The 24,323-nt window shown below is 36.3% G+C and overlaps 1 protein-coding gene across 6 annotated transcripts in view; it reads left to right on the forward strand.

Annotated features, from left to right (window-relative positions):
- The window catches only part of CDKAL1 (CDKAL1 threonylcarbamoyladenosine tRNA methylthiotransferase), a 665,364-nt gene that overhangs the window by 11,802 nt on the left and 629,239 nt on the right, over positions 1-24,323 (forward strand). For 5 of the 6 annotated variants that reach the window (XM_027128491.1, XM_027128492.1, XM_027128496.1 and 2 more), the window contains 2 exons: positions 1,015-1,189; positions 2,679-2,791. In XM_027128491.1, the coding sequence (XP_026984292.1) occupies positions 1,015-1,189; positions 2,679-2,791 (288 nt within the window). The remainder of the gene's footprint in view (positions 1-1,014; positions 1,190-2,678; positions 2,792-24,323) is intronic. The other variant, XM_027128495.1, reaches the window with a different exon arrangement.

Below are 24,323 nucleotides of genomic sequence, written 5' to 3' on the forward strand. Positions count from 1 at the left end.
TTTGTGTGGAGTGGAATGGTTATTGTCTAAAAGTTTTCTGTCTTGTTAGGCTGCCACTTTTCTGGTTCTTTGGCAACAGAACAGGCTTTTGTTTTGTTGAGGGCTTTTATTGTCTGCACCTGTTGGCATTTCTGGGTTGCTGGCTTCTTCAGCTCCAAGTCTGGGATATAGGAGGCAAAGCAAAACCCAAGGAGCCACCATGGTGGTATAACTTGGGTTGCAAGGTCCCTAGCCGGTCTGCCTTCTCTCCATCTTTCAAAGTGTTCTTATGTTTACTTTACATATATGTCTGGAGTTCTAGTTGTACTTAGTGGGAGGGATAGGGAAAATATGTTTATTTCATCTTCCTGGAAGCAGTGTCCACATTTTCTTTTCTTAATTGTAAAAAATTTGAACATTCAGGAAAGTAGAATTGGATAATAAACACCAACATGTCTATTTCCTAGATTTAAGAGTTGTTAATGTTTCCCCATGTCTTAATATATTTTTTATTGTTTTAAAATAAATTATAGACGTAATATTTACCTCTACATATTCAGTATGCATCTCTAAAAAATAAGATTTTAAACATAAAGATAATACTTCAATGATTTTTAGCAATATCCAAATACTATCTAATACCCAGTTCATATTCTGATTTCCCTAATTGTTCCCAAAATGTCTTACAGTTGTTTGGACAAAGTAAGACCTGATCAAGAGCATGAATTGTGTTCATATTATCTTCTAAGTATCTTTTAATCTTGAACAGTTCCTTTCCTGCTTTTTTCTCCATGACACTGATTTGTTGAAGAAATAGTTCCAGTTGAACCCTGGAATGTCCCAGGGTTATGTCAATAAGATTTATCTGGTGTTTCTTTTACTGTATCTCCTGTATTTTCTGTAAACTTGAAGTTAAAATCTAAAGGCTTTATTAGATTCAAGTTTGGCGAGAATATTTCACGGGTGATGTTATGTTGAACAGATTTCCTGAGGGACTCATATGCTTGAATCATTTATAACTTTTTTATGTGATAGAGAAGATGCCTTCTGCATCCTGTGATACATTCCTGGATGACATAGAAGATATTGTGTCACAAGAAGATTCAAAGCCCCAAGATAGGCATTTTGCGAGAAAGCACGTTGTTCCAAAGGTGCGAAGGCGAAATACCCAAAAATATTTGCAAGATGAAAACACTCCACCAAGTGATAGGTAAGCTTTTCTTTTCTTTTGAAATTATATTCAGTATCATACCAGGGGAGTGGCTGGCACTACTGTATATGATATACGTAATGTCTCTTTTAAAAAAACCTTTGAGGGGCTTCCCTGGTGGCCCAGTGGTTGAGAGCTCCGCCTGCCGATGCAGGGGACGTGGGTTCGTGCCCCGGTCCGGGAGGATCCCACGTGCCGCGGAGCAGCTCGCCCGTGAGCCATGGCCGCTGAGCCTGCACGTCCGGAGCCTGTGCTCTGCAACGGGAGAGGCCACAGCAGTGAGAGGCCCGCGTACCACAACAAAACAAAACAAAACAAAACAAAAACAACTTTGAAATTTTGAGAGGAAATGTGTAGTGTTTTTTTGTTCTGTTTTGTTTTTTGAATGGTTTTAAATTTAGCAAAGTCATTGACTAAAGAAGAAAAAGATGTCAAATTGCATGTTTCTTAAAGGCAGGGCCTAGGGCAGTATTTGGCACAAAGATAGCTCCCCCCCTGCACCCTCCCCTGGCTGGATGTCTTTGCTGTTGCAGTAGTTGGTGTGTAATTGTTACTCCCACATTAAAAATTTTATTGGAATTTGTGATTCTTATGAGATAGTGGTGGTTTGGGCATTTGGTTTTTCTTAGCAAATTTACAAATACTTGTGGATCATCTAAAGGCATTGGGCACAAATTATTGTGCTGTTTACACTGTTATATTAGGTCTCTAGTGAAATTCTAATACAACGTAGCCAGAAAGGAATATGCAGTTATATAGTTTTAATATGCTTATATTTGTTTACCTAGTAAATTGTTGAGAGTTTTAATACACTTGATTATTTTGTTTGGAACAGATTCATAAGATGTATGAATTTAAAATTTGCTTATATTTTAATGAATGAAGTTTATTAAGTTTGTCCTAAACATGTTGTTAAGGTAATGTCTATTTAATTATTAATTATTAGGGCAATCCAAGTTGAAAGTCCTTTTATTTCCTTTGTAAAAATATTACATTTTTCAGAACTGTATTTTTATATATGGAATGCTTTGAATAGTGCTGTAGAGTGACAGATTTTCATTTTGATTCAGTTATTTATATCTGTAAGTTATAAAATAAAGATTGTAACTAGTATATAGTAGTCTTTAGATGTATTTAACTTTATTTGCCATTGCTGCTAGAACCATTTTCTGTGCTATTGTTATTTGTTTGTACCTTTCCAGGAGTTGAACTTAGTGGTAATATTTAGTAGTATTGAATTTAAAATACATCTCAGAGAAAAGATATTTTTTGTACAGAGTCTTAACTTAGAATCCTGTGCTGTTATTTTATCTTGTATTTAGATTTTTGGTGTAACAGCAGATTATGTATTAAGTTGGTGCATTTAATCAATAGCCTGTGAATAGATTGCAGTGAGTGAGTATTTTTGCATAATGGGCCCAGAAATTACCTAGTGCTTTTTATTTAAAAAATTCCTTAATGAGACTTTTTTTTTTTAATTCATTAACAGCACTATTCCAGGCATACAGAAAATTTGGATACGGACTTGGGGTTGTTCTCATAATAATTCAGATGGAGAATATATGGCTGGACAACTAGCTGCTTATGGATATAAAATTACAGGTAATGAGATCTGTAATGTATTTTATTGATTATATTTTTCAGAGATAAGTTTTTTAGAGATATCTTTTCTAACTTCAGCAACTAAAGGTTAGCATAATTTGATGATTTTAAGGGAAAACAAAATGATACCTAATATATGTTGTCTAGATAACTACAGTTGACCCTTGAACAACACAGCTTTGAGCTGTGTGGGTCCACTTATCCGGGGACCTTTTTCAATACATACACTGTTATGTTTACAGTCCGTGGTTGGTTGAATCCTAGGATGTGGAACCCTCGAATATGAGGGCTGGCTATGGCACTTGAGGATATGCGGATTTTGGTCTCTGCCACAGGTCCTGGAACCAATCCCCTGAACATACTTAGGGATGACTCTGTGTGTGTGTGTATAATAAAAAAAAAATTTTATTTTGAAATAAGTTTGGACTTACAGGAAAGTAGTAAAATTGACAGTTTGTATATGTCCTTTATCCAGGTTCCCCTAATCTTAATATCTAACATAATTGTAGAATAATTAATAAATTGGGAAATTAGTGTTAGCACAATACTATTATCTAAACTACAAATCTTGTTTGAATTTTGTCAGGTTTCCTATTTACATCCTTTTTATGTTCCAGGATCCAATCTAGGATCTCACCTTATGTTTATTTGTAATGTCTCCTTAGTCTCCTCCAATCTGTGACAGTTGCTCAGTTTTTTCTCATCTTTTATGACTTTGACACTTCTGAAAGAAAATCGATTATTTTGTAGAACGTCCCTCACCTTGGGTTTGTCTGATAGAGTAAGGTAATTATGATTACCTTAGATTAGAGTAAGGTAATTATGCATTTTTGGCAAGAAGAGCACAGAAGTGATATTATATCCTTCTCAGTGCATCACATCGGGCAGGGGGCTTCATGATGTTAGTACACTACCCCTTGTCTGTCAGATTTCTCCACAGTAAAGTTACTGTTTTTCTCATTGTAACTAATAGATACCCTGTGTCTCCTCAGCCTCTTGCCTAGTAATTTTAGTATTCGATAATTTTAGTATCTGTTGGTGGATCTTGTCTGCAAGTTATTACTGTGATATTTGCCTAGTGGTGATTTTCTATTTTCTTCTTTTCTTCCACATTTATTAATCAGAGTCTTCTGTAAGGAAGGGCTGTCCTTTCCTCCCCATTTTATTTGTTGATATCAGTATGAACTCATGGATATTTATTTTATTCTATAGGTTATAGTTCAGAGCTATCATTATTTATTTATTTATTTTTATTATATTATATTATTTATTTATTTATTTATTGCGATACGCGGACCTCTCACCGTGTGGCCTCTCCTGTTGCGGAGCACAGGCTCCGGACGCACAGGCTCAGCGGCCATGGCTCACGGGCCCAGCTGCTCCGCGGCACGTGGGATCTTCCCGGACCGGGGCATGAGCCCACGTCCCCTGCATCGGCAGGCGGACTCTCACCCACTACGCCGGCAGGGAAGCCCTATTTATTTTGTTTCTTGTGTTGTTCCAACTTTGGCCATAGGACCTTGTTTAGACTGGCTCCTGTGTCCTTCAAACATGCCCCCATTCCTTTTTGAGCACTTCCTTATTTTCTGGCACCACAGGATATTCTAGTGTTGTATTTTCCCTTCCCCAGCCTTGGAAGCAACCACTTTTCCAAGGAATCCTGACCCCTTTCATTAGGAGAATAGTGTGTAGAACCAGACCAGAGATCTGGGCACTAGTTGTGCTTATTGCTACTGTGAAGTATCAGTGCTTCGAGGTTCTCTCAGTGGACAGAGTTAGGGAATATATATGTATATGAACTGGCACATACATCTGTATCTGTTTCTGTTGTATGTACATTAAATGGGAACATAATTTGAATGCTTTGTGAGAGGCAGTGAATGGCCCAGTGCTTTATATGTGTTATCATGCTTAGTCCTTGTGACAAAAGGACATGTTAGCATCCATTCATATAGGTGAGAATGGAGAGGTTGTTTCTTACTTTAAATCACATGGGCGGTAAAGTCTGTTGCTCCAAAACATTGCTCTTGACCACTAGTCTATATCACATAGCACATTGCCTTTGCATGTGTAGTTGACCCGTCCTAGCTTCAAGATGGATGTGAGGAGAAGGGCAGATTGGAAAGTTATTCCTTTCATAGCATTGTTTCCTTCAATAAGTAAATAATTGTATGTCATTAACTCTGTTTTTGATAACTCATTCTTTTTTTAAAAAATTTATTTTTATTTATTTGAGTTGCGTTGGGGTGTCGTTGCTGCGCTCGGGCTTTCTCTAGTTGAGGTGAGCGGGGGCTGCTCTTCCTTGCGGTGCGCAGGCTTCTTATTTCGGTGGCTTCTTTTGTTGTGGAGCATGGGCTCTAGGCGCGCGGGCTTCAGTAGTTGTGGCACGCGGGCTCAGTAGTTGTGGTTCATGGGCTCTAGAGCACCGGCTCAGTAGTTGTGGTGCACGGGCTTAGTTGCTCCATGGCATGTGGGATCTTCCTGGACCAGGGCTCGAACCCGTGCCCCATGCATTGGCAGGCGGATTCTTAACCACTGCGCCACCAGGGAAGTCCTAATAACTCATTCTTTAGACAGCAAAATCAGTCTTAAAACAGGTAAAAACACTCAATCTGCTTTTAGAATTACTTCTCTGTGTTCATTAGTAATTTTTGTATAATTTAGCCTGTACTTACCTTAATACATTCTGATGGTACAGTTTGAAAATTAAGAAAATAGCCTTTAAGATAACTTCCTAAATATTAAAAAAATTCAGAGCTTGACTTATCCTAGGTGATATTTAATATCTAACACATGTTAATTCATTTTAGCCTATTAGCAGGTTTTTAGTATTATAACAGTACTCTTCTATGTAAAATAAGTCTTGATGTGTTTATACAAGAATATTAAACTTTGTTATGCAAACCTAATTTTCATTTCTTATTTGGGAATAGTAAAAAGGGAAATTGGTTTCTTAATCACTTGAATGTGAAATTTATTTTTCTTGTTACTGTAGTTTATTTCTTTTATATGCCTGTATTACTTATATGTATTTGTATTAATTTTACATACTGTGATTTTACCCACTTCAGAAATTGAGCAGTTTTAATTCTAGTCTGGCTTGCATGCAGTAGACTATAGGACCACTTTCTTACTTGTCTAGATGCCATAGGCCCAGAAAATATAAACATTAGCTTCCTTAAAATATTTAATAAGGAAATCTCTACAGGTCTTTCATTTAGGTTAGATATATGAATGATTTCTGGATACCTATTGCCAGTGGTCTCTTTTGTTATTGTGGAATAATGGGAATTTATAAAAATTATTATTGCTTAATAGTTTATAATATTTCATTAATCACATGTAGACCAAAAATATTTTCGTTTAACTCTGTAATTGATAAGAATGAGATATATAATAGATTATGTATAATGTACACAGAAGTTACTGAAAACAGTATACAGAGAAATTCAGAAATCTCAGTTACCAATGGTAGATATTTTTACTATTTGGGGAAGAAAGAGAGATTAGATATATACTTGAAATTGCTACTTTTCTAACTGTGTGAATCTAGGAATATAATTACTCCATAGTAAGACCTCACAGAGACTTAGAGAAGTAAATCCTTGTTCGTTGCCTCTTTCAAATCCTTTTTATTTTGAGGAAAAGGGCGATTTATAACTTATAATGCCTGCTTGCTTCTCATTTCAAAGAATGAAACCTGCTGAGGAAAAATGATGTCATTCTCTAAAACTCAGATACCTGTTTGCATGATAGAATTAAATTAGTATTATGGAAAGCAGTTAAACTGTCCTGGTAGGTACAGTGGCTTTTTACAGAAGTATGATTTGAACACAAACATTTCATGAGTGTGTTCTTCAAGTGAGCAATTTTTATAGACTAACCCCCTCCCCCACAAATAATGCTGCCTTGGTTATTGTTTTTGGATTATTTCTTTTGGAATGTTGGTCAATTATTTTCATTGTCCTCATTGGTGGCGATCTTTATATCTTGAGAATATATTTAGTGTTTGAATGGTCACAGGTCGTTTGAGGCCAAATCTGATGAACAAGTATTGTGGTATGATACTCATATGTTGGGACTCTTCATTACTGTGACACAAAATAGGATACATGCTGATTTTTCTGATCTCTACATTCTAGTTTTCTTTTTCTTCTTTAAATAGAGCATGGGAACATTTAGTTTTTTTTTTTTTTATCTCGTCTTTTCATCTCAACAAGAATCTCCTCTTGTGATAGGAAGCATAAAACTGTGTTTCAACCATCTGCCTACTAAGTGGCACTAGTTTTGATTCTGTACTAAATTGTGTGTTATCCATACAAATTAAGTAGTGTTAATTTTGTTCTTGTTTAAATCCTGAGCAATGTTTTCCTTATGTTTGAGAGTGAACTTGCATGGTTCGTTAGATTCTTTACCTTTTACAGAGATAAAGAGATAATCTAGTTCACTCTTGTGAATTCTAAAATACTTTGGCTCCAGGTCCTGACTTTTTTAACTTGATATTATGTCAAAGTGAATGCCCAGTCATAGTTAATAACTTGCATGATAATCACATTATTTTGATAAAAGTTTTAAGCTCAATTTTCTCACTGGTAGATGCGGGAAAACTTCATCTTTTTTAATCGTTTTTCTCTGGGAACTTTCGATCATTTTTCATCCTGTTCCACTTTTGGCCTGACCTTTTCAGGTCACTTAAACTTCTTGTTTGCATTTCTTGTAGCATGTAAGTGGTAGTACTTCAACTCACATTAGTTGCAGTAATTTTTGTGAATAAATGCACTGGAGTGCTCAGCTGTATTAAGATGCCAGTCTTTTCAGAATTGCTGGCATTCTGATACTGAACAACTTAAAAATATTTTTTAGTTTTAATATTTTAGAATTTTTTTTTCTAGGACTTACTAATATTTTATATGGTCAGTGTTTAATTCAACACATCCACATATTTGTCCCTGTCTTTACTCTTCATTCCATCTTGCACCTCAGACCTTTATCTGGAATCTTTCTGCCTAAAGTACACCCTTCAAAATATTTTAGAATTTTTATGAGTGACAAATTTACAGAGACTAACGGATTTTCATAAACTTCACTTTTGCTTAATTGCTTAATGATTCATATTGCCCTTTGAGATTTTGTAAAAGTTATTTTTGATAATTCATTTAGAAATAGCCTGTGTTTAAACTTTATTTTATTTTTTAAGAAAATGGGCAGATGAGTAATTACCATGAAAGCTTCACTTAAAAATCTGTGTTTTTGCATTGTTGTCCCTGATTTTGAGGAAAAAACCTTTTTTTCAGATGTTGACACTGGAACATGTAAAATAATGTTGGCTCTTTTTTTGGCTGTTAAAATTCTAGTTGGTTTGGATTAAAGATGATGTATTTTTAGCTCTTGGACAGTAGATGGCAGTATTACATTACATGATAACTGCATCTATGCCATTAATATGAAAAGTGAATTTTGTGTTACAAATAGTCTTCTAATAAAATTATTAGAAGTCATTAAATTAGTTAACACTTTATTTTATTCTGATTCATTGCTCTTTAAACTTTTTAGTAGTACTTATACAAGAGTCAGACAAATTGACCTTTTCAGAGGCAGCATGACCCGGCTCAGATACCCGCCCACCACACGTATGCTGGAGACCGCGTGTGAAATGATTCGCTCATTGCTTGCTGCTTGACATCGTCGTTGCTCTGTCGCCCTGACTGTGCTTGTTGTAGAATGCGGTCATTGTCCTTTTGCCCAGAAGAGCATATGCTAAAGTGGGAGTTTTTGAATCTGAGGACAAACATTTGATACCTTTACCATTACATTGCTTTCACACTTAACTAAAAACTAACCTTCACATAAGGTGCATCTTGAGTAATCCCCAAATCTATGAACATATATTAAGGTTAAAGAGGTTTCATATTAAAGGAGAATGGAGTAAATTACAGCACTTTAAAATTTCCCACTCATTCCCACTTTACCAGCATCAAACACATGTTTGATGGTTAATTCAGGATGATTTGAATGTCCAGGCATCTGCAGAGACTTTCCTTTTGGATATTCCTTCATTGTAGCTTGGTGCTTCTCAAATTTAACAGTTTCTAAGAATTCTTGTACTGTGTTATATACACAAATTCGTGTATGTCATATATATGGGTGATTTAAGGGCTTTTTGCGTATGCATGTGTGTTGTGACTATACCTCTGATCACCTAATCTGATCATTAGCTGTAACTGCTTGTACAGCTGTATCTCCACTTGCACTGCCGCCATTCAGCTTACTTCCTCTGCTTAGAGACGGAGAGGGTGGTACCTCAGCTACTTCCTGTCTTAGGGTAATTTATCTTCTTTTTACATGTTCTCTCCCATGGTGTGTGAGTTCCTTCTGTCTTAATCATCTTTACCTTTGGCATCTCAGAGACACTGTTGCTTAGTGATGAAGAGCAGACTGTAGCCAGCTGTTAATATTGAGCCAGGCTGTAAAGCCAGCTACTGCCATGTATTAGCTTTATGGCTTTGGGCAAATGACAACACCTCTGTGCTTCAGTATCCTTATTTATTTAATGAAGATGACTACAGCAGTCCTTTCTGAAGATTAAATATTACTATGTACAAACGTGTTCCATGTGTGTCTGGTATTACCATCTTCATCATCAAACTCAGTACCTGTCGCACGATAGGAATTCAGGTGTTTTTTGCATGTGCATTAGTGAACAAGTAAAAACAATATTTTGACTATAATGTATTGAAGTAGTTTTATTCTCTCTTTATAGAAGAATACAAGTTAAAGTATACTCTAAAGTTTAAATAAATGTGGCGTGTGGTATGTGTGTGAGTCCCTTGAATTTTTCAGTAGAATCCTATTTAGTGGCTGTCAAGTCCAGTCTTCATGGTCCTGACATGTCTCAGATAAGATCCTCGTACTATCACTTTACCTGACATGGACGCTACAAATTATATTGAATCAGAAATCTAATTTAATCCATTCTTATTAAATTGGAAGCAGTAATTGCTTTCAATTTAATGGGATTGAATTCAGTATTAGAAATTTTGATGTTCCTTCAAACATAATAAAATTCTGTTACATATATATTTCCATGTATTTGTGTGTATGCCTGTGCATTTGCAGAGGAGAAGTGATCTTGGAGCGTTGCTTGTATTCAGATGAGTTATTTGTAGTGATTGGTAAGGGGGCATAGTACAGGGTGGCAACGAGAGTGGCACTTCCTCCTTCTTTTTTCCCTTTCTGCCCAGGGAGAAAAGCAGAGAGAATTAAAACTAAGGGCTTTTTCAAAGTGGGATTTTCATCCATTCGGAAATAGGGGAGGGAAATCAAGAGTCTCTAGAGAAGATCCAGAATGTTGTTTACTCTTGAGGGGGGCGCATCCAGCGCTCCCAGTGATGAAAAAAGAGCTGTGGGGTGAAAGGGAATCCTTTAAAAATGTATGCTTAGCATGTTCATATTCAGTCTTTCCCACTGAATCATTTTTAGAAATGGCTAGGTTTACCAATTTTTATGTCTTATACTGTGCTTTTTCTTGAATATGTTATGAACAAGAGGTGAGGCTAATTAATGAACATTTCTGAGTTAATGTCTAATTATTGCATTTGATCGTGGAGTTCTGTTTCACAGAAGATGTAGTACTTCTGGCCCATCCCTCTGGCTTGCTCTTTGCTTTTACTCTTTCAGTGTTTTCAGTAACCATTTTAGCTACCATCTTATCAGCTGTTGTCTTCTTTCTTTCTTTTTAATTGAGTGGCAGTGTGCAGTAATTTAGGATGGGTTCATTACATATTAACTGATTTTGAAGTCTGCTCCATGAAAAACTACTTGATGACTGCACTTTGAGTAAAATCCATAGTAACAGATAAATCAAAGATCATTGAGAATATTTTCTTTTTTCCATGTGAGAGCTGAGTTATTAGCTAGCTTACAAAAATAAGGGAGCTGTGAGGGTGTTCTAGAATAACTATGTTATGGTCTCATAAAAACTATTCAGGAAATCAGTGAGAGAGGTAAAAGTAGAAGACATTGAAAATGCTATACAGACACCTAAATAGGAGATCAAATTAAGGCAAAGAAGCTTTAGGGAGAATATTTGAAGCTTATCATTTCCATCTCATTTGTAGCAGCTTTTTATCTGTGTCTTAGGTAAGTTGCAAATTGCGTGCAAGCCATAAACAAGGGCTGTTTTTTTCCTGAGGAAAAAAATGAGAGAAGGCTTTGCAGTTTTCAGTGAAGGCTTTTTCTTTTAGCATAGAGGTAGGAAGAATACTGTATTAGATGAAGAGTTTTTGTGTTCGTGAAATGTAAACAACTGTGAGAGTGTAGTCAGTGTTTGTATGTTCTTCATGTAGTAATTTAAACATAAATATCTTTTCCTTGCAAGTATATATAAAAAAATTATACAAATAAAATTTTGTAAAATCTTATTGAAGAATTAATGTTGAAATTTAAAAACTAACAATTTCAAGATACTGATGATTCAACCATTCTTAACTGAGGGATATTTGAGTCAGGCATTAACATTTTCTGAGCCTCAGTTTTCTTTGAAATGAAATGGTGCTCTGCCAACCTCATGAAAATGAAATGAAAACATATAAACATGAGGTAACGTTTTAGTTTTTGAAAATATTTATGTTTTAAAATGAGTAACATTTATTACACCTTAATGTTATTAAATTGTAAACTGATGTTTTTTTAATTTCTTGCTTTGCTCTCTCATCACATTTAAAGATATTTTTGTACAATTTAGAAGCTCATTTCCTAAATGTACCAAAAGGTGGCACTGTTTACGTATATATAATATTTTGCTTTTTGATGAAAAATGTGTTGCATGTTTTATCTGCAAATGTATTATTAAATTGAGGTTATATTTTTTAATGTTTAATTTTGTTTTGTAAATGGATTTTTAATTCATGTAAGGTTTAGTAGGACCAGGTTACATTTTTTTTGGAAATGGTTTGGAAATTCAGATATTTAACAATCATCGTGTAGACATAGACTCCTGTATAATCCAATATAATTAATGGTAAAACCTTGTATTAATGTGACAGCTAATGTTTCATGGAAAACATAGTTGCTTTTGTATAGCAAAACCCATTAATTTTTTTAAGCCTCTAAAAACTATCCAGTGATTAAAACATAACAGCCATAAATAAATGATTTGTGTGGCTTTTAGGTCATACCACATAGGTTTATCCATTCTGGAATGTTACTTTATGGTAAAAGTACCTTTGAAAATTTAGAAAAATCTTTCATTGCTTGAATTTCCTACCGGCAGTAGTGAGATGAAAGGAGAATCTAGGTTCTATGAATAGCTTCTCTAGGTGAAGAATGCAAAAATTAGATAATACGAATTTGACTTGAAGTGAGGATTATTTATATAAAGGATGTGGTGCATACATTTCCCATACAGTTAGGTGAAAACCTCCCTGATTGTTTATTCATGGAGCATATTACATCCAACGTAGTTTATGACCCCAGAAGATAATACAATTAGTATATTTTTATGTCCAATAAAAGCTATCTGTAGTTGTTTTTTAATATAAACAGAATTTGTCAGTGATTTTTACTGGATGTAGAACAGCACAAAATGCTTCTGTTACTAATATAAAATGCTTGACTCTTGTTTTGGGTGTAAGATTAAAAAAATCTGAGATAATTTCAGGTGTGCTTCCACTGTTTCCTTTATTTAAAAGCAGAAAATGTTTGAAGCCAACATAACTTGTACATTTCAGTTTTTGTTATTTTTTTCTGAAGTATCCTTTTTAAGGTACTAATCCTTAGAAATAAAGAGTTAACGTCTTCCTCCATTAAAAACTCATCCTTATAACTCTGAAGTGACTGTCTCAGTTACTAAATGTATGTAGTTTGGGGGAAGTGAAGACACAATTGGCAGTTAGAGGGGTTCTTTTATGTTCATGAGAGTGTATGTGCTTATATTTAAATGTTCACTCTTACTGCTGCTTTTGTTGATGCTAGTAATAATAATACATATGTGGTTTGTCTGAATTGTTTAAAAATGCATAATTAAAGGAGGATTTGATTATTCAGCACCTGTTTCAGTAGCTAAAGACTATCACTTAGACATTTTCTTCCAATATTTGACAATTGTTCTGTGAGCTATGAATAGTGTGAAAAATTGAAGCAAAGCATTGTGACACTACAGTACTTCAGAGCCCATACTCTTAGGATATTCTTATTGTAGAGATTAATGGAGTGTTTTAATCATTTAGCAAGAAACAGATCTGTTTTTTAACCTAGGCTTTTTCTAGATGTAAAATTCTAGGGATTTGGTAAATAACAAAGATTATTTTCCTAAATGACTTTGTGTTTAGGGATTTTTGTAAGGAAATTAGAAAGTGCAAAAATGCACTCAGAATAACTTTTTTAAAAAGCATGAAACTGAGAAAGACAGCTAAGTGCCCCCAAAATGCTTTCAACAGGTCCCCACCCCCTGCTCCTCCCCAGGCTCCCCATAATGGCAAATGTGCTTCTCAGGGTAGGACCTGAAGTAGTAAAATGTGATATTATACAAGCAATATTATTTTCCTAAAATACTTAGGATTAAAAAAAATCCAATCAATCAGCATTATATATTCGTATAAAAGAAGATCTATCATGCAGATTTTGTCTGGCTCCTTTAGACGCCTTATAATAATGTGCTAATTTATGCTGGTGATCTTACCTTATGACCCTTCTGTGTGGCCTAGATATGTTAATATGTTATAGCTTTTAAATTTTAGTCATCTGTGTTGGTTGAATATGCTTGTTAGTCCACAGTACCACTCACCAGTCTATGTCAAGGACTGGAAAAGTACAAGAAAAATTTATCTCAGAATCAGTTTCTTTAAGCATGCATTAGTAATGGAGGAAATTACAAAATAGACATAATTTATTTTTATTCTTTCTATAAAAAGTATACTTGGAGAGATTTTTTTTCCTTCTGATATTTAGCCCTTTATCTGAAAGTGTAATGTCCCTTTAGCTTTGCCTTGAAATTGTTGTCCCCCATTTTTGGTTCTCATCTTGATCTAAAAGACACTGATCAACTCAAATGCTTGAAAAACGTGGGGTAATTTTTAAATTAGCATACTTGGCATAACTGAGTAAGTATTTCTCAAACCTCTCTGAGCCTGTGATTCCTTGTCTGTAAAATGGGTTACAGGGTTGTTGTGAAAATTAATAAATGGTTGATAAATGTTAGCTATTATTATATTAAGTATTAATAAAGAAAAGTCACCATTATGTATGTTTTAAATTTGAGTCTCTGAAATGAATGGTAACTTAATGAAATTTAATTTAAATATGTGTTTTATTTATTTTAATCTATTTAAATGTCTTTTAGTTTTATGTATTTCTCTCTTGCACATCTTTTTCTTGATGGTGACTGTTAATTAGGAAATGAGGATGGGATATTGAAGTAATGTATAATAGATGGCTTCCGGTGGGGGGAACCAGTGAGGCAGAATGGAGTGATTTCATAGAAGGAATAAGGGATTAGAAGTTGGAAGATTGGAGGTCTTGCTTTAAAGGTGACATGGATTGTTAGTGAACTTACTTATCTCTTTTTTGGCTTCTTTTCTCCTTTTTAAAAAAAATGTATTTTATATTGGACTAGAGTTGATTTACAATATTGTGTTAGTTTCAGATGTACAGCAAAGTGATTCCCTTATACTTATACATAAATCTTTTTTTGACTTTTTAATTCTTGCCTGTGAAATAACCCATTTGACTGTTGCAGAAATATGAGGGTTGGGTGGGCAGGTCATGTTTTTTCACCTTTCTCTCACTCTGAAAGAGGTACAGCATCAGGTTAAGAAATATCAGGTGTGAAATCCTTCTCCAACATTTCTCATTCCATTCCTCCTTATCCCATCTCCCCCAGCACACCTCCAAAGCAGGCTTTTCCTTAACATACTATTACGACCAAGATTATCTTTATCTCTGCTTGTAGCACTCATTAGACTCTACTGGAATTATTTGTTTACATAACTTTCTCTCCTGTAAGACTGAACTTGAGTACAGAGAGAGCCCTTTTTTTCTTGTATTCTTAGTACCTATTACCATATTTGGCCTGTAATAAGCACTTGGTTCGTGTTCATTGAATGAATTTATATCAATGTTCATGTCATTCATGAGAAACAGGTAAAATTTACTGAGTGATTCCATGGAGTACAGAGGCGGTTTCTCATTTGTGTTGCCTTTACTATTAGGTGTAAACCACCGATGATTTCTTACCACCTGAAAGAATTAAATTTAGCATTTTTCTAGGTCAAGTAGTCTTTTATAAGTTTTTGAGACCCTTTTATGAGCCTTACCATAGTAAGTGGCCTTGTCGGTGCTTACAAATGTTGTGATTCGTGGGCACCTTAAGTATAGATTTCCTGCGTAAAGTGACTGAACAGAATAGGCACATTGTTCTTTGTTAGTTTCCTCAATTGGTTCTTGTAATTTTCCTGTTTCTACTGGTGATACCTTAAGGCATCTGGCCTGTGTTGAGTATTTCTTCCTGACTCATCATTCCTTCTGCCACCTGCCAAAGAAATGCTTTTACTTTGGTCAAGAACGTTTGGAGTGAGTTAGATTTCATTATGGGGTAGGTCATGGACCCCCTGATAAGTCTAAGCGTGTCATACTAATTAGCATTGACTGGCTGCCACTAGAATGCTTAATTCTGGTGTTCTGCCTTTTAAACCTACAGGTGTTATGGAGGATGGAAAAATCCTTTATCTGAATATGAAACTAGGCACCAAATTTGAAGACTTTTCCCCCACTCCCAGTATGATTTTATTTTGTGTGAATTTCCAGTAGACCGTATTATATTTACTTTTACATAATCTTTCAGGATTGTTAGAATTTTTTCCTTAGGTATATTTAAGTCACCGCTTTTTTTTTTTTTTTTTTTTTTTTTTTTTTTTTTTATTTAATTAATTTATTTTTTAATTTATTTATTTATTTTTGGCTGTGTTGGGTCTTCGTTTCTGTGCGAGGGCCTTCTCCAGTTGTGGCGAGCGGGGGCCGCTCTTCATCGCGGTGCGCGGGCCTCTCACTGTCACGGCCTCTCCCGTTGCGGAGCACAGGCTCCAGACGCGCAGGCTCAGCAGTTGTGGCTCACGGGCCCAGTTGCTCCGCGGCATGTGGGATCTTCCCAGACCAGGGCTCGAACCCGTGTCCCCTGCATTGGCAGGCGGATTCTCAACCACTGCGCCACCAGGGAAGCCCTAAGTCACCGCTTTTTAAGATAATTTAGAAAAGACGAATTGAGGGTTGGCAATTAGAAAGGAAGAAAAATGGCTCATAGATCGTATGTAGAGGTTTTAACCTTTCATCCTGGAAGAGAGGGATACTTTGGGGCACTAGTGCTTATCATCTTGTATCTGAGAGCTGGGAGGCAGCTGAGATCTGTGCTGGAAGGCCCCTGGGGCCCCCCCAAAATAGGAATCCTTTGCAGTAAGAAAGGAATCTATTGGACTTACAAATGTTTGGACACATTCTTAGAATGCATTTTATCTGCTGCAAGCCAAAAGAAGTTTACTCACATTTGAATGAAACTGTAGAAGGTGCAGTGTCTTTATTAGACTGTAGTAAATTTTACAGATATTGATAGGGGCTTCCATGGGTTCTTTTTCTACCTTTGGTCTCCCGGTTCTATCTTCCAATTAGATCTTAGATTCCCTCAAATATATTCTCCTGCTACGGAAATCTTTAGAACTATTAGCCCCTTGATTGGGGAGGCACTACTTTCCACCTATATTTCTCGAAAGGGAAACGTAATAAATGTCTAGAAAGAGTTGTGTTGAGCTTAAAGAATAAGTACTAAAGGTGGGAGAAAGAAGGAGAAAAACTCAACGTTAAAGCAGCATCTGTTGAGTTAGACTCTGTGCAAAGCTGACCAACTTACCTTGTGATCTTAGCCAAGCCATTAAATCCTTCAGTTTACTTATATCTCAAATGAGTGAGGTGAACTCCAGTGCTCTCTGGTTCTTTATAAATTCATTCATTCATTAGATACTCATCGTGTGCCTGTGGTGCTGTGTATTCATCAGTGAACAAGGCAGATACGGGCTCATCCTTGTAAGAAGACTTCTGTTTCCCCTGTCTCTGCTGACCTGTCTTTTTCCCGTTCTTCCCTTATCTAGTAATTGGGTGGATAATGAGTAAATGAAGCAGTTTGAAATGATTAATTACAAATTTGGGGACCCTGTCTGCTTATTTATGTACAAAATGGATCAGTATTTTTTTGGGAAAAAAGAACAACTTGTAAAGACGATAGTTATATATATACGTTAAAAAGGTTATTAAAATGAAGAAGTTAGTTATCCGTTAGTGGAAATAATTGGGTGACTTAGGAGTGAGAGAAGTGAAAGAGAATGATCTTGTTTAAGTTTAGGTGTGCCAGGTATAAATGGAAAAGATTTATCCCTGACGTTGGAAAGTAATTTAAAAAAGCGTATTTGAGCTTTTTGGGTGTAGTTACACTGTTGTATATGTTGAAGGTCAGATGTAATTTTTTTGGGCGGCGGCGGTGGGGGGAATCTCTTTGGTTTGAGTCAGCTCTAGTGTCTTGAGCTTTATGCCTTTAGTCTGGAGAACTGAAATTTATTATCTCACAGAAGGGGAAAATAATTTGAATAGAGTTAATTGAAATGAAAGGAGTAAATTTTTTTTAAGATTTAATCTTATTTATTTCTGGCTGCATTGGGTCTTCGTTGCTGCACATGGGCTTTCTCTAGTTGTGGCGAGCAGGGGCTACTCTTCATAGTGGTGCGTGGGCTTCTCATTGCAGTGGCTTCTCTTGTTGCGGAGCACGGGCTCCAGGTGCGCGGGCTTCAGTAGTTGTGGCACGTGGGCTCAGTAGTTGTGGCTCGCGGGCTCTAGAGTGCAGGCTCAGTAGTTGTGGCCACAGGCTTAGTTGCTCCACGTCATATGGGATCTTCCGGGACCAGGGCTCGAACCCGTGTCCCTTGCATTGGCAGGCGGATTCTTAACCACTGTGCCACCAGGGATGTCTCGAAAGGAGTGAATTTCTACTTAATTAAGAAATACACTGAGACATCCAAAATGAAGAAAACTCCCATATTTGGCTTCTGGATCTAAAATGATACTCTAGTCTGTATAGGTTGGTTCAAGAGCATTTAACTCTGTTGGACGCAGCCGGGTTAGCTTTGTGGAATTTTAAACTCTGACTTTTCCCTAGATACTGACGAAAGCAACTAATTTATTGGTTATTAGGGAGCGAGGGTAAGTTCAATTTTCTCCAGACTTACGACAAATAGAGGTTGGTTCTAGCATATCTAATGCTTCAGTTTCAAGGCTACCTCTATTTGAGAGCTGTTTTGTGGAGATAACCTCGTAACACATACATTTTAATGAGTACATTACTTTTACCACCTGCTGAAGTCGACTTGGAGTGACTACTGACCTGAAGTGAATGCCTGTGTTCAATATTAATACGCCATGTCTGGATCCAGACAGCAATCTTTCATTTTGACATGCACATAGTCAAAGTAAATTAATGTTTAAAACCCGAGCACTTTAAGTTCAGTCAGTGTGTGCATTCCATAATAATCCTTCAGAAGCAGTTTACATAGAAATGCTGCGTGCTTTCTTATACTTTATTTATCATACATACAGGTCCACATTATAGTATTCGTAACAAGATTTATCCATTGCTATTTTTGTGACTCACTTGTCTTGCGGTGGCTAAAGAAATTAATTATTTTAGGATTTAGTCTTTGCATGTTTTAAATAAAATTACACTGTTTTATATATTCATGCCTGGCAAGACAGTAGCCTAACTTCAGTTATCTTATTTTTAGATTTTTTTTTTATTAACCTAGTTCCTTCCTTTATTTCTGCTCAAATCACACATTTTTGAAAGTATAGTAATTTTTAATAAACTAGGCCTGGAAATAATGCATATTTATGACTTTATGTATCAAGGATATTGCTGGAGGATTTTTCTTTTCTTCCTTACGTGCCGTTTTCTAACCTTTTATTGGTTAAAAAAACATTCATGGCAGATGTCGTAATGGGAAAATTATATTAACATTTAAGTATTAAATTAGCCTGTAGCCAGAGTTTCCTACTAATATGATGACATTTAGTGAGTTCAGGATTTTAAGGACCACACTGCACAACTCACTGTTGCACATTTCCTGTTTGCGTTTTTTGAAAAGTATGTTAGACCTGCCTTTTCAGATTGAAAATTTCCATTGTGGAATCCAATGTTGTTATTATTTTACCTTGCTTGTCAGTGTTTGTTATTTATATATTAAGAATATGTGTATAGTGACCATAATGAGAATAGTATGTGATTGGCGCCGTCTGCAAACAAGACAGTTTTCATAACACTTTTACAGCTTAATTTCAAAGAAAAATCTCAAGTTATATTTATTAGCAAACATATTTCAGCTAGGGAGTTTTTCATCCTCCAAAAAGATGGCAGATGGAAGTGAACCTAATATGTGTTAAAAGAAAATACGCTGCATTTATTTTAAATTTTATCTCTTACATCAGCATGATGCTTTTTATTTAGTCTTAGAGTTATAATAAATGCCATACTTTCGCCGTGAAAGTCAAAATTAGATTTCTTCTGTGTCCGACAGAATTAATTTTCTGTTCAGAAATAAATAAAATATTTGGTTTAGGGCACAGACCATCAAATAACAACTGTTAGATTACACTTCGTACAGTTTTAGTGTCCTGGATCTTGGATATTCCTACATCAGAAAACTATGTGCTTTACCCCTGGTACAGTGGGTTTAGATTGGATTTGGAAGCATTGTACAGAGAACACCTATTGTTTCCCTTGAATGATGTGTGCCCTACAGACGTGACCTTTGTGACCCACCGCTCTTGCAGTGGTCGTGGATTTGCACTGATTTGAGCACAGTCTTTCACTGGGTCCTGTTTTCCGTTCTCACGTGTGATGGCTGCTGGCAGAAGTAAACATCTGCCTTGTGGCCGCAGAAGGCAGTGTGACTGGCTGGTTCAGATTTACAGCACTGGCTCGTTGAGTATTATGCTGTCACTACCTGAATTAACTAGCTGTGGATAAGGTGTCTGTACCATGTGAACATGCTCATTTTTTGTTCTGCTGCGTGGGGAATTTTTGTCCTGTAAGTTTTCGTAAGAGGTTATATGAGTTTGGATTAACTGGAAAGTCAGCATTTTAGCACCACCTCTCTCCCAGAGACTTTGTTAGTGATTTCTACAAAAAGAGACGGTGTAAGAGATTATATGATCAGGCCTATTATTCCTGATCTGATTTTAATTTGCTTACTTTTATAATTTTTCTACAAAAAAACAGACATATTCTGCCTCTAGAAGGTTAAGGAGTTTAGCTAGAACGTATGCACGTGTAGGCTTTTATGGAGTCTTAGACATCTGTACAAACACACTATAGAGTAAGTGCATTTGGTTGAAGCAGTAAGATCTCTGAGAAAGTAAGATGTTTGGAGGCCCCAGGGGTCTTGGACTATTTTGTTTGAAGCTACCCCTATACCTCCATAGATAGATGACGAGACAGACATTTTCTTTGGTGAAAAATAGTTCCCAGCCAACTCTGATATCCACTTCTTGCAGCTTTATGGACTTACTTCAGAGGGCTGGTTACTGAGAGCAAAATATGTGCATGATTACATATAATCAAGGTTAATTTTTATCAAGGGTCACCATGTTTTTGCTATGGTCTGACAGTCATGACCTACATTACAAGAGCCCTGTGGGTCTGTCTGGTGTATTTTTGCTTGATGTCTGGGTAGTTTATTTCAGATGCTTGTCAGTTTCATTATATATTATCATTTGGGGCTTTTGCTGGATTTTCAGGTATACCGTAAAAACAGTGCTCTTTGCAATTAGATTGTCATGAGGGAGCTTCTGTTTTATGGTGTGTAAACACTCTTTAATCTTGAAGGATGAGTAATTTGGGGGACACTTTCCATTTGGTTTTGTGTTATATTCACTTGGTACATTATTTTGAAATAGAATAGACTTTAGTTCTACAGCCAAGATTCCAGATTTGGTTCAGTTAATTCATTCTTTAGCTCTTCTTGGGGAAAATATTCTGGAGTTTTCAATTCAAATGCATTTTCTTTGCTCATGAAAAATCCAGATGAGTAGTTTATTTCATAGCCAGCAACTAAGTGAGATTTATAAGTCAGAAATTTACAAATTTCTTCCCCTTTTGCCAGTACAAAGGGAATGATAGACATTGTTTTTAAAAAATGTGATTTAGGACATTTTGGTAACTCAAAGACAAAACTTAATGGCAGTTAAAGCTGGGTATTTGGTTTTGTAGTTTGAAATCATATTTAATTTTGGCCATATCTATCTTAGTAGTTTAAAGGATAAACAGTTCAAACAGTAAGAAAAAAGCAGTTTGTGTTTTGTCAGTTTTCAACTTTAGATATCAGTAAATCATTGCTGTAGCCTTCTTTATCTTTTGTTTGCACAAAAAACCTGTTAGAATTATGTCTGGGGGGACCATCTGGTGTGGTTCCCAGTCTTGTCAGTGTGATAAGGGATAAGCTGTATAAACAGGGGCACCAAAAAAAAAAAAAAAAAAAGAAAAGAAAAAGAAATGAAAAAGAAAAAAGCAGGCTGTTTCTAGGAAGGGAAAAGTATGGCGTGGGTTTAATTTTATAATGTACCCACAGAAAGTCATAGGATTTTGCTCATAGTCTATCAAGATTGAGGGTGTAATGTATTTATTTAGAAACCACTGGTCCATGTTATTTGAATGGTTTATCTTCACATTAATATTATATCTTCCTTTTTGATTACAGGGTTCCTATTTTGGAGGTCAGGCTTTTATAAGTTCTTTGAAAATATTTCAGTATAACTCTTGACATTGCAATGTTTTCCAGACTGTCTCTTCAGTTTTTGGGTTTCTTTTTCCTAGCTATTAATTTTTCTCTGAGTTGAATCCTCAGAAGTCATCCTATTCCTTTTTCATTTGCAATGAGGTCATGGTGCTTCATAAGGAACAAGCCAGTCATTTCCATGGCAACACATTATATCAAATCATTGCAAACCTGTCTTGCCCCTTACCTTTAAACTCTCAAGTGTAGGAAGAAGGAGTTGTGTAAGCAGTGGCATTATTCTTATAGTATATTGGATTACAGGAGGGTTGGCAGAAGGAGAGGAAAGTCAGTTAAAAAAAATTAATCTCAAAAGTACCTTAAATTCACTTAGTTATACATATGTGGGGTATGTGTGTGTGTGTGTGTGTGTTATGATTGACTTTATTTTGAATTAAACAGTTTTTTTAGGATGGAAAAATGAAGATTCCAAATAACTGATTTGAAGACTGATCAAATTTAGTGTTTATGAGAACAGTGAAAGAAGAAAAAGTAACTGAGTTATATTATCCATGTAAACATATTACACAGTCACTCCAGTCAAGAAAAGTCTGCCTTTGCTTAAAGGCTCTAGCACATTCCCATCAGTCATTTTGGCTTAAGGCAGTATTATTTCAGCATGAGAGTGGTACCTTGAACTTCAAAGTGAGTTCTAGAATTTTGTCAGTTTTTTTTTCCTGTGGGGAGGAGCTAGTGAGATGATGTCATTACCACTCGTTTATGGAGTGGGAGGACAGTGAGTGTTGTTGCATCGTTACTGAACATTTCATACCCTTTAATGTCAGGTATTCTGGAGCACAGGAACATTAATTTTTAATAATTAAAAGAATTAAAAATAGTTTTTATTTCCTTGTCGTATGTTTTTGCAAGATTCCCAGGGTTAGTTGGTGTGGCCTGTGAAGACGGTCAGTATAGTAAGGCTTAGTGCCTGCTGTTTGCCCCTGTCCCCTGTCTCAGGCCTACGCTGTATCTTCACCAGTCCTTACTGTAGAGTCTACCTGTTGTACTCCCGGAGCTTGCACACCTGACTCACCCCTGCTGTTGGATGGCAGGTGCTTGGGAGGCAGGAGCTTGCTTTCGGATGGATGGATGTCGCGTGGAGCAAGTGTGCAGTAAACGTTTGCTGAGAGAAGAGAGATCAGAATGAGTAGAGTTAGTTGTTTGTGATGAACCTTTTTTTTTCTATGGCAAAGGTATATACTCCCATTTTTTTCCTGTGGCTATATAAAGTGAAATTGGAATATGTCCTACACACCCCTTGTGCCTTTCCAGGCCTGACACACAGCTATCACTAGAGAACTCCTCAGCCTGTCTCTTTTCCCCATTTACTTCCACTTCAGAGTAGTTAACCCTGGCAACTGTAAGCTGTCTGTTGTGGAAGAAGGAGCTGCTGGTGGGGAAGATTTTCAAAGTCTACAGGCACTACTTGGTGGATTGCACTAAATTTTTTCATTACAAAATACTCGACAGAGAAAAAGACTAAAAGAATAAGATACAGAACAGCTATGTACTTCCAGCCCAGATTTAGAAAGAAAACATTATGGGTACAGCTAAAGCTCCCTGTATGGAGTGGGGTTAGGTGGGAGTGTATTTTTCATTCTCTCTGCCTGTTTACTCCAGAAAAGCTCCAGCCTTTAAAGGAAGTCTTCCCCTCCTCTGTGCTCTCAGAGTGCTACCCCAGGCCTATGAGCCCGCCAGTGTATTATGACCATCTGTTCAGATGTCTGTCACCTCTGCCAGGCTGGGCTTCACCTTTGTGTTCCCAGCACCACACACAATGGTGGGGATGGAATAGGTGCTCAGTAAGTGCTTGCTGCATGAATGAGTGAATGAATGAATAGGTGCAGTTCTTTTCTAACAAATGCCATTTTCATGTAGGATTCTGTTTTTGCAAAACTATTTCCTTGTCTAGCCCATAGTTATAGTGCCTTGCTGCTCTGATTTGAACAAATTGAATTAAACATAAAATCCTGTAGAACAGATGCATTTACAAGTCTCTGCTCACACAGCTGCTGGTCTGTTTAATAAAAACATAGCTATTTTGATTGAGTATTCATAGTCTTTCTTTTTGTTAACTCTGTTAGTATCGTAGTGTAGGCAGAGACTGCAAACTTTCTGAGATGAGTGGAAGAATGAGCCAGCGCTCAGAGCAGGGAGAGACAATAGGAGATGGCTGAGGTGCATGTAAATAGGAGGTGCGCTCTCAACACGAAGAATAAATAAATACATGTATTTGTCCTCCCTGGGCCGTAACTCGTAAGTTTTTGACTGCAAATTTCTCAATTATTCTAATCTTTCCTCCTCGAAATCACCTATGTTTATAACATCCCTACTCTCAATTACAAGGAGGTATTTGCTTTTTAAATTAAAAATTCAGGTATAGTTTATATCCAATAAAATGTACAGGTCTTAAGCGTTCAGTTTAAAAAATGTTTCCCATTTTGTACATCCATGTTCCACCACCCAAAGAAGATGGAGAACATTTCCATCACCCCAGGAGATTTTGTTGTGCCTCTTTCCAATCAGTCCTCCCTTTTTCTTCCCCTCTGTAGCAGGCAGTTTCTGATACTGTCTGCTTGTTCTTGGGAGACATACAAACAAAATCATATGGTATGTACCCTTTTGTGTCTGGCTTCTTTTACTCAAAATAATGTTTCTGAAATTCATATTGTTGC

The sequence above is a fragment of the Aethalodelphis obliquidens genome, unplaced genomic scaffold, assembly GCF_003676395.1.
Source record: "Aethalodelphis obliquidens isolate GAN/ISIS:26980383/991018 unplaced genomic scaffold, ASM367639v1 scaffold34, whole genome shotgun sequence".
NCBI classification, from domain to species: Eukaryota; Metazoa; Chordata; class Mammalia; order Artiodactyla; family Delphinidae; genus Aethalodelphis; species Aethalodelphis obliquidens.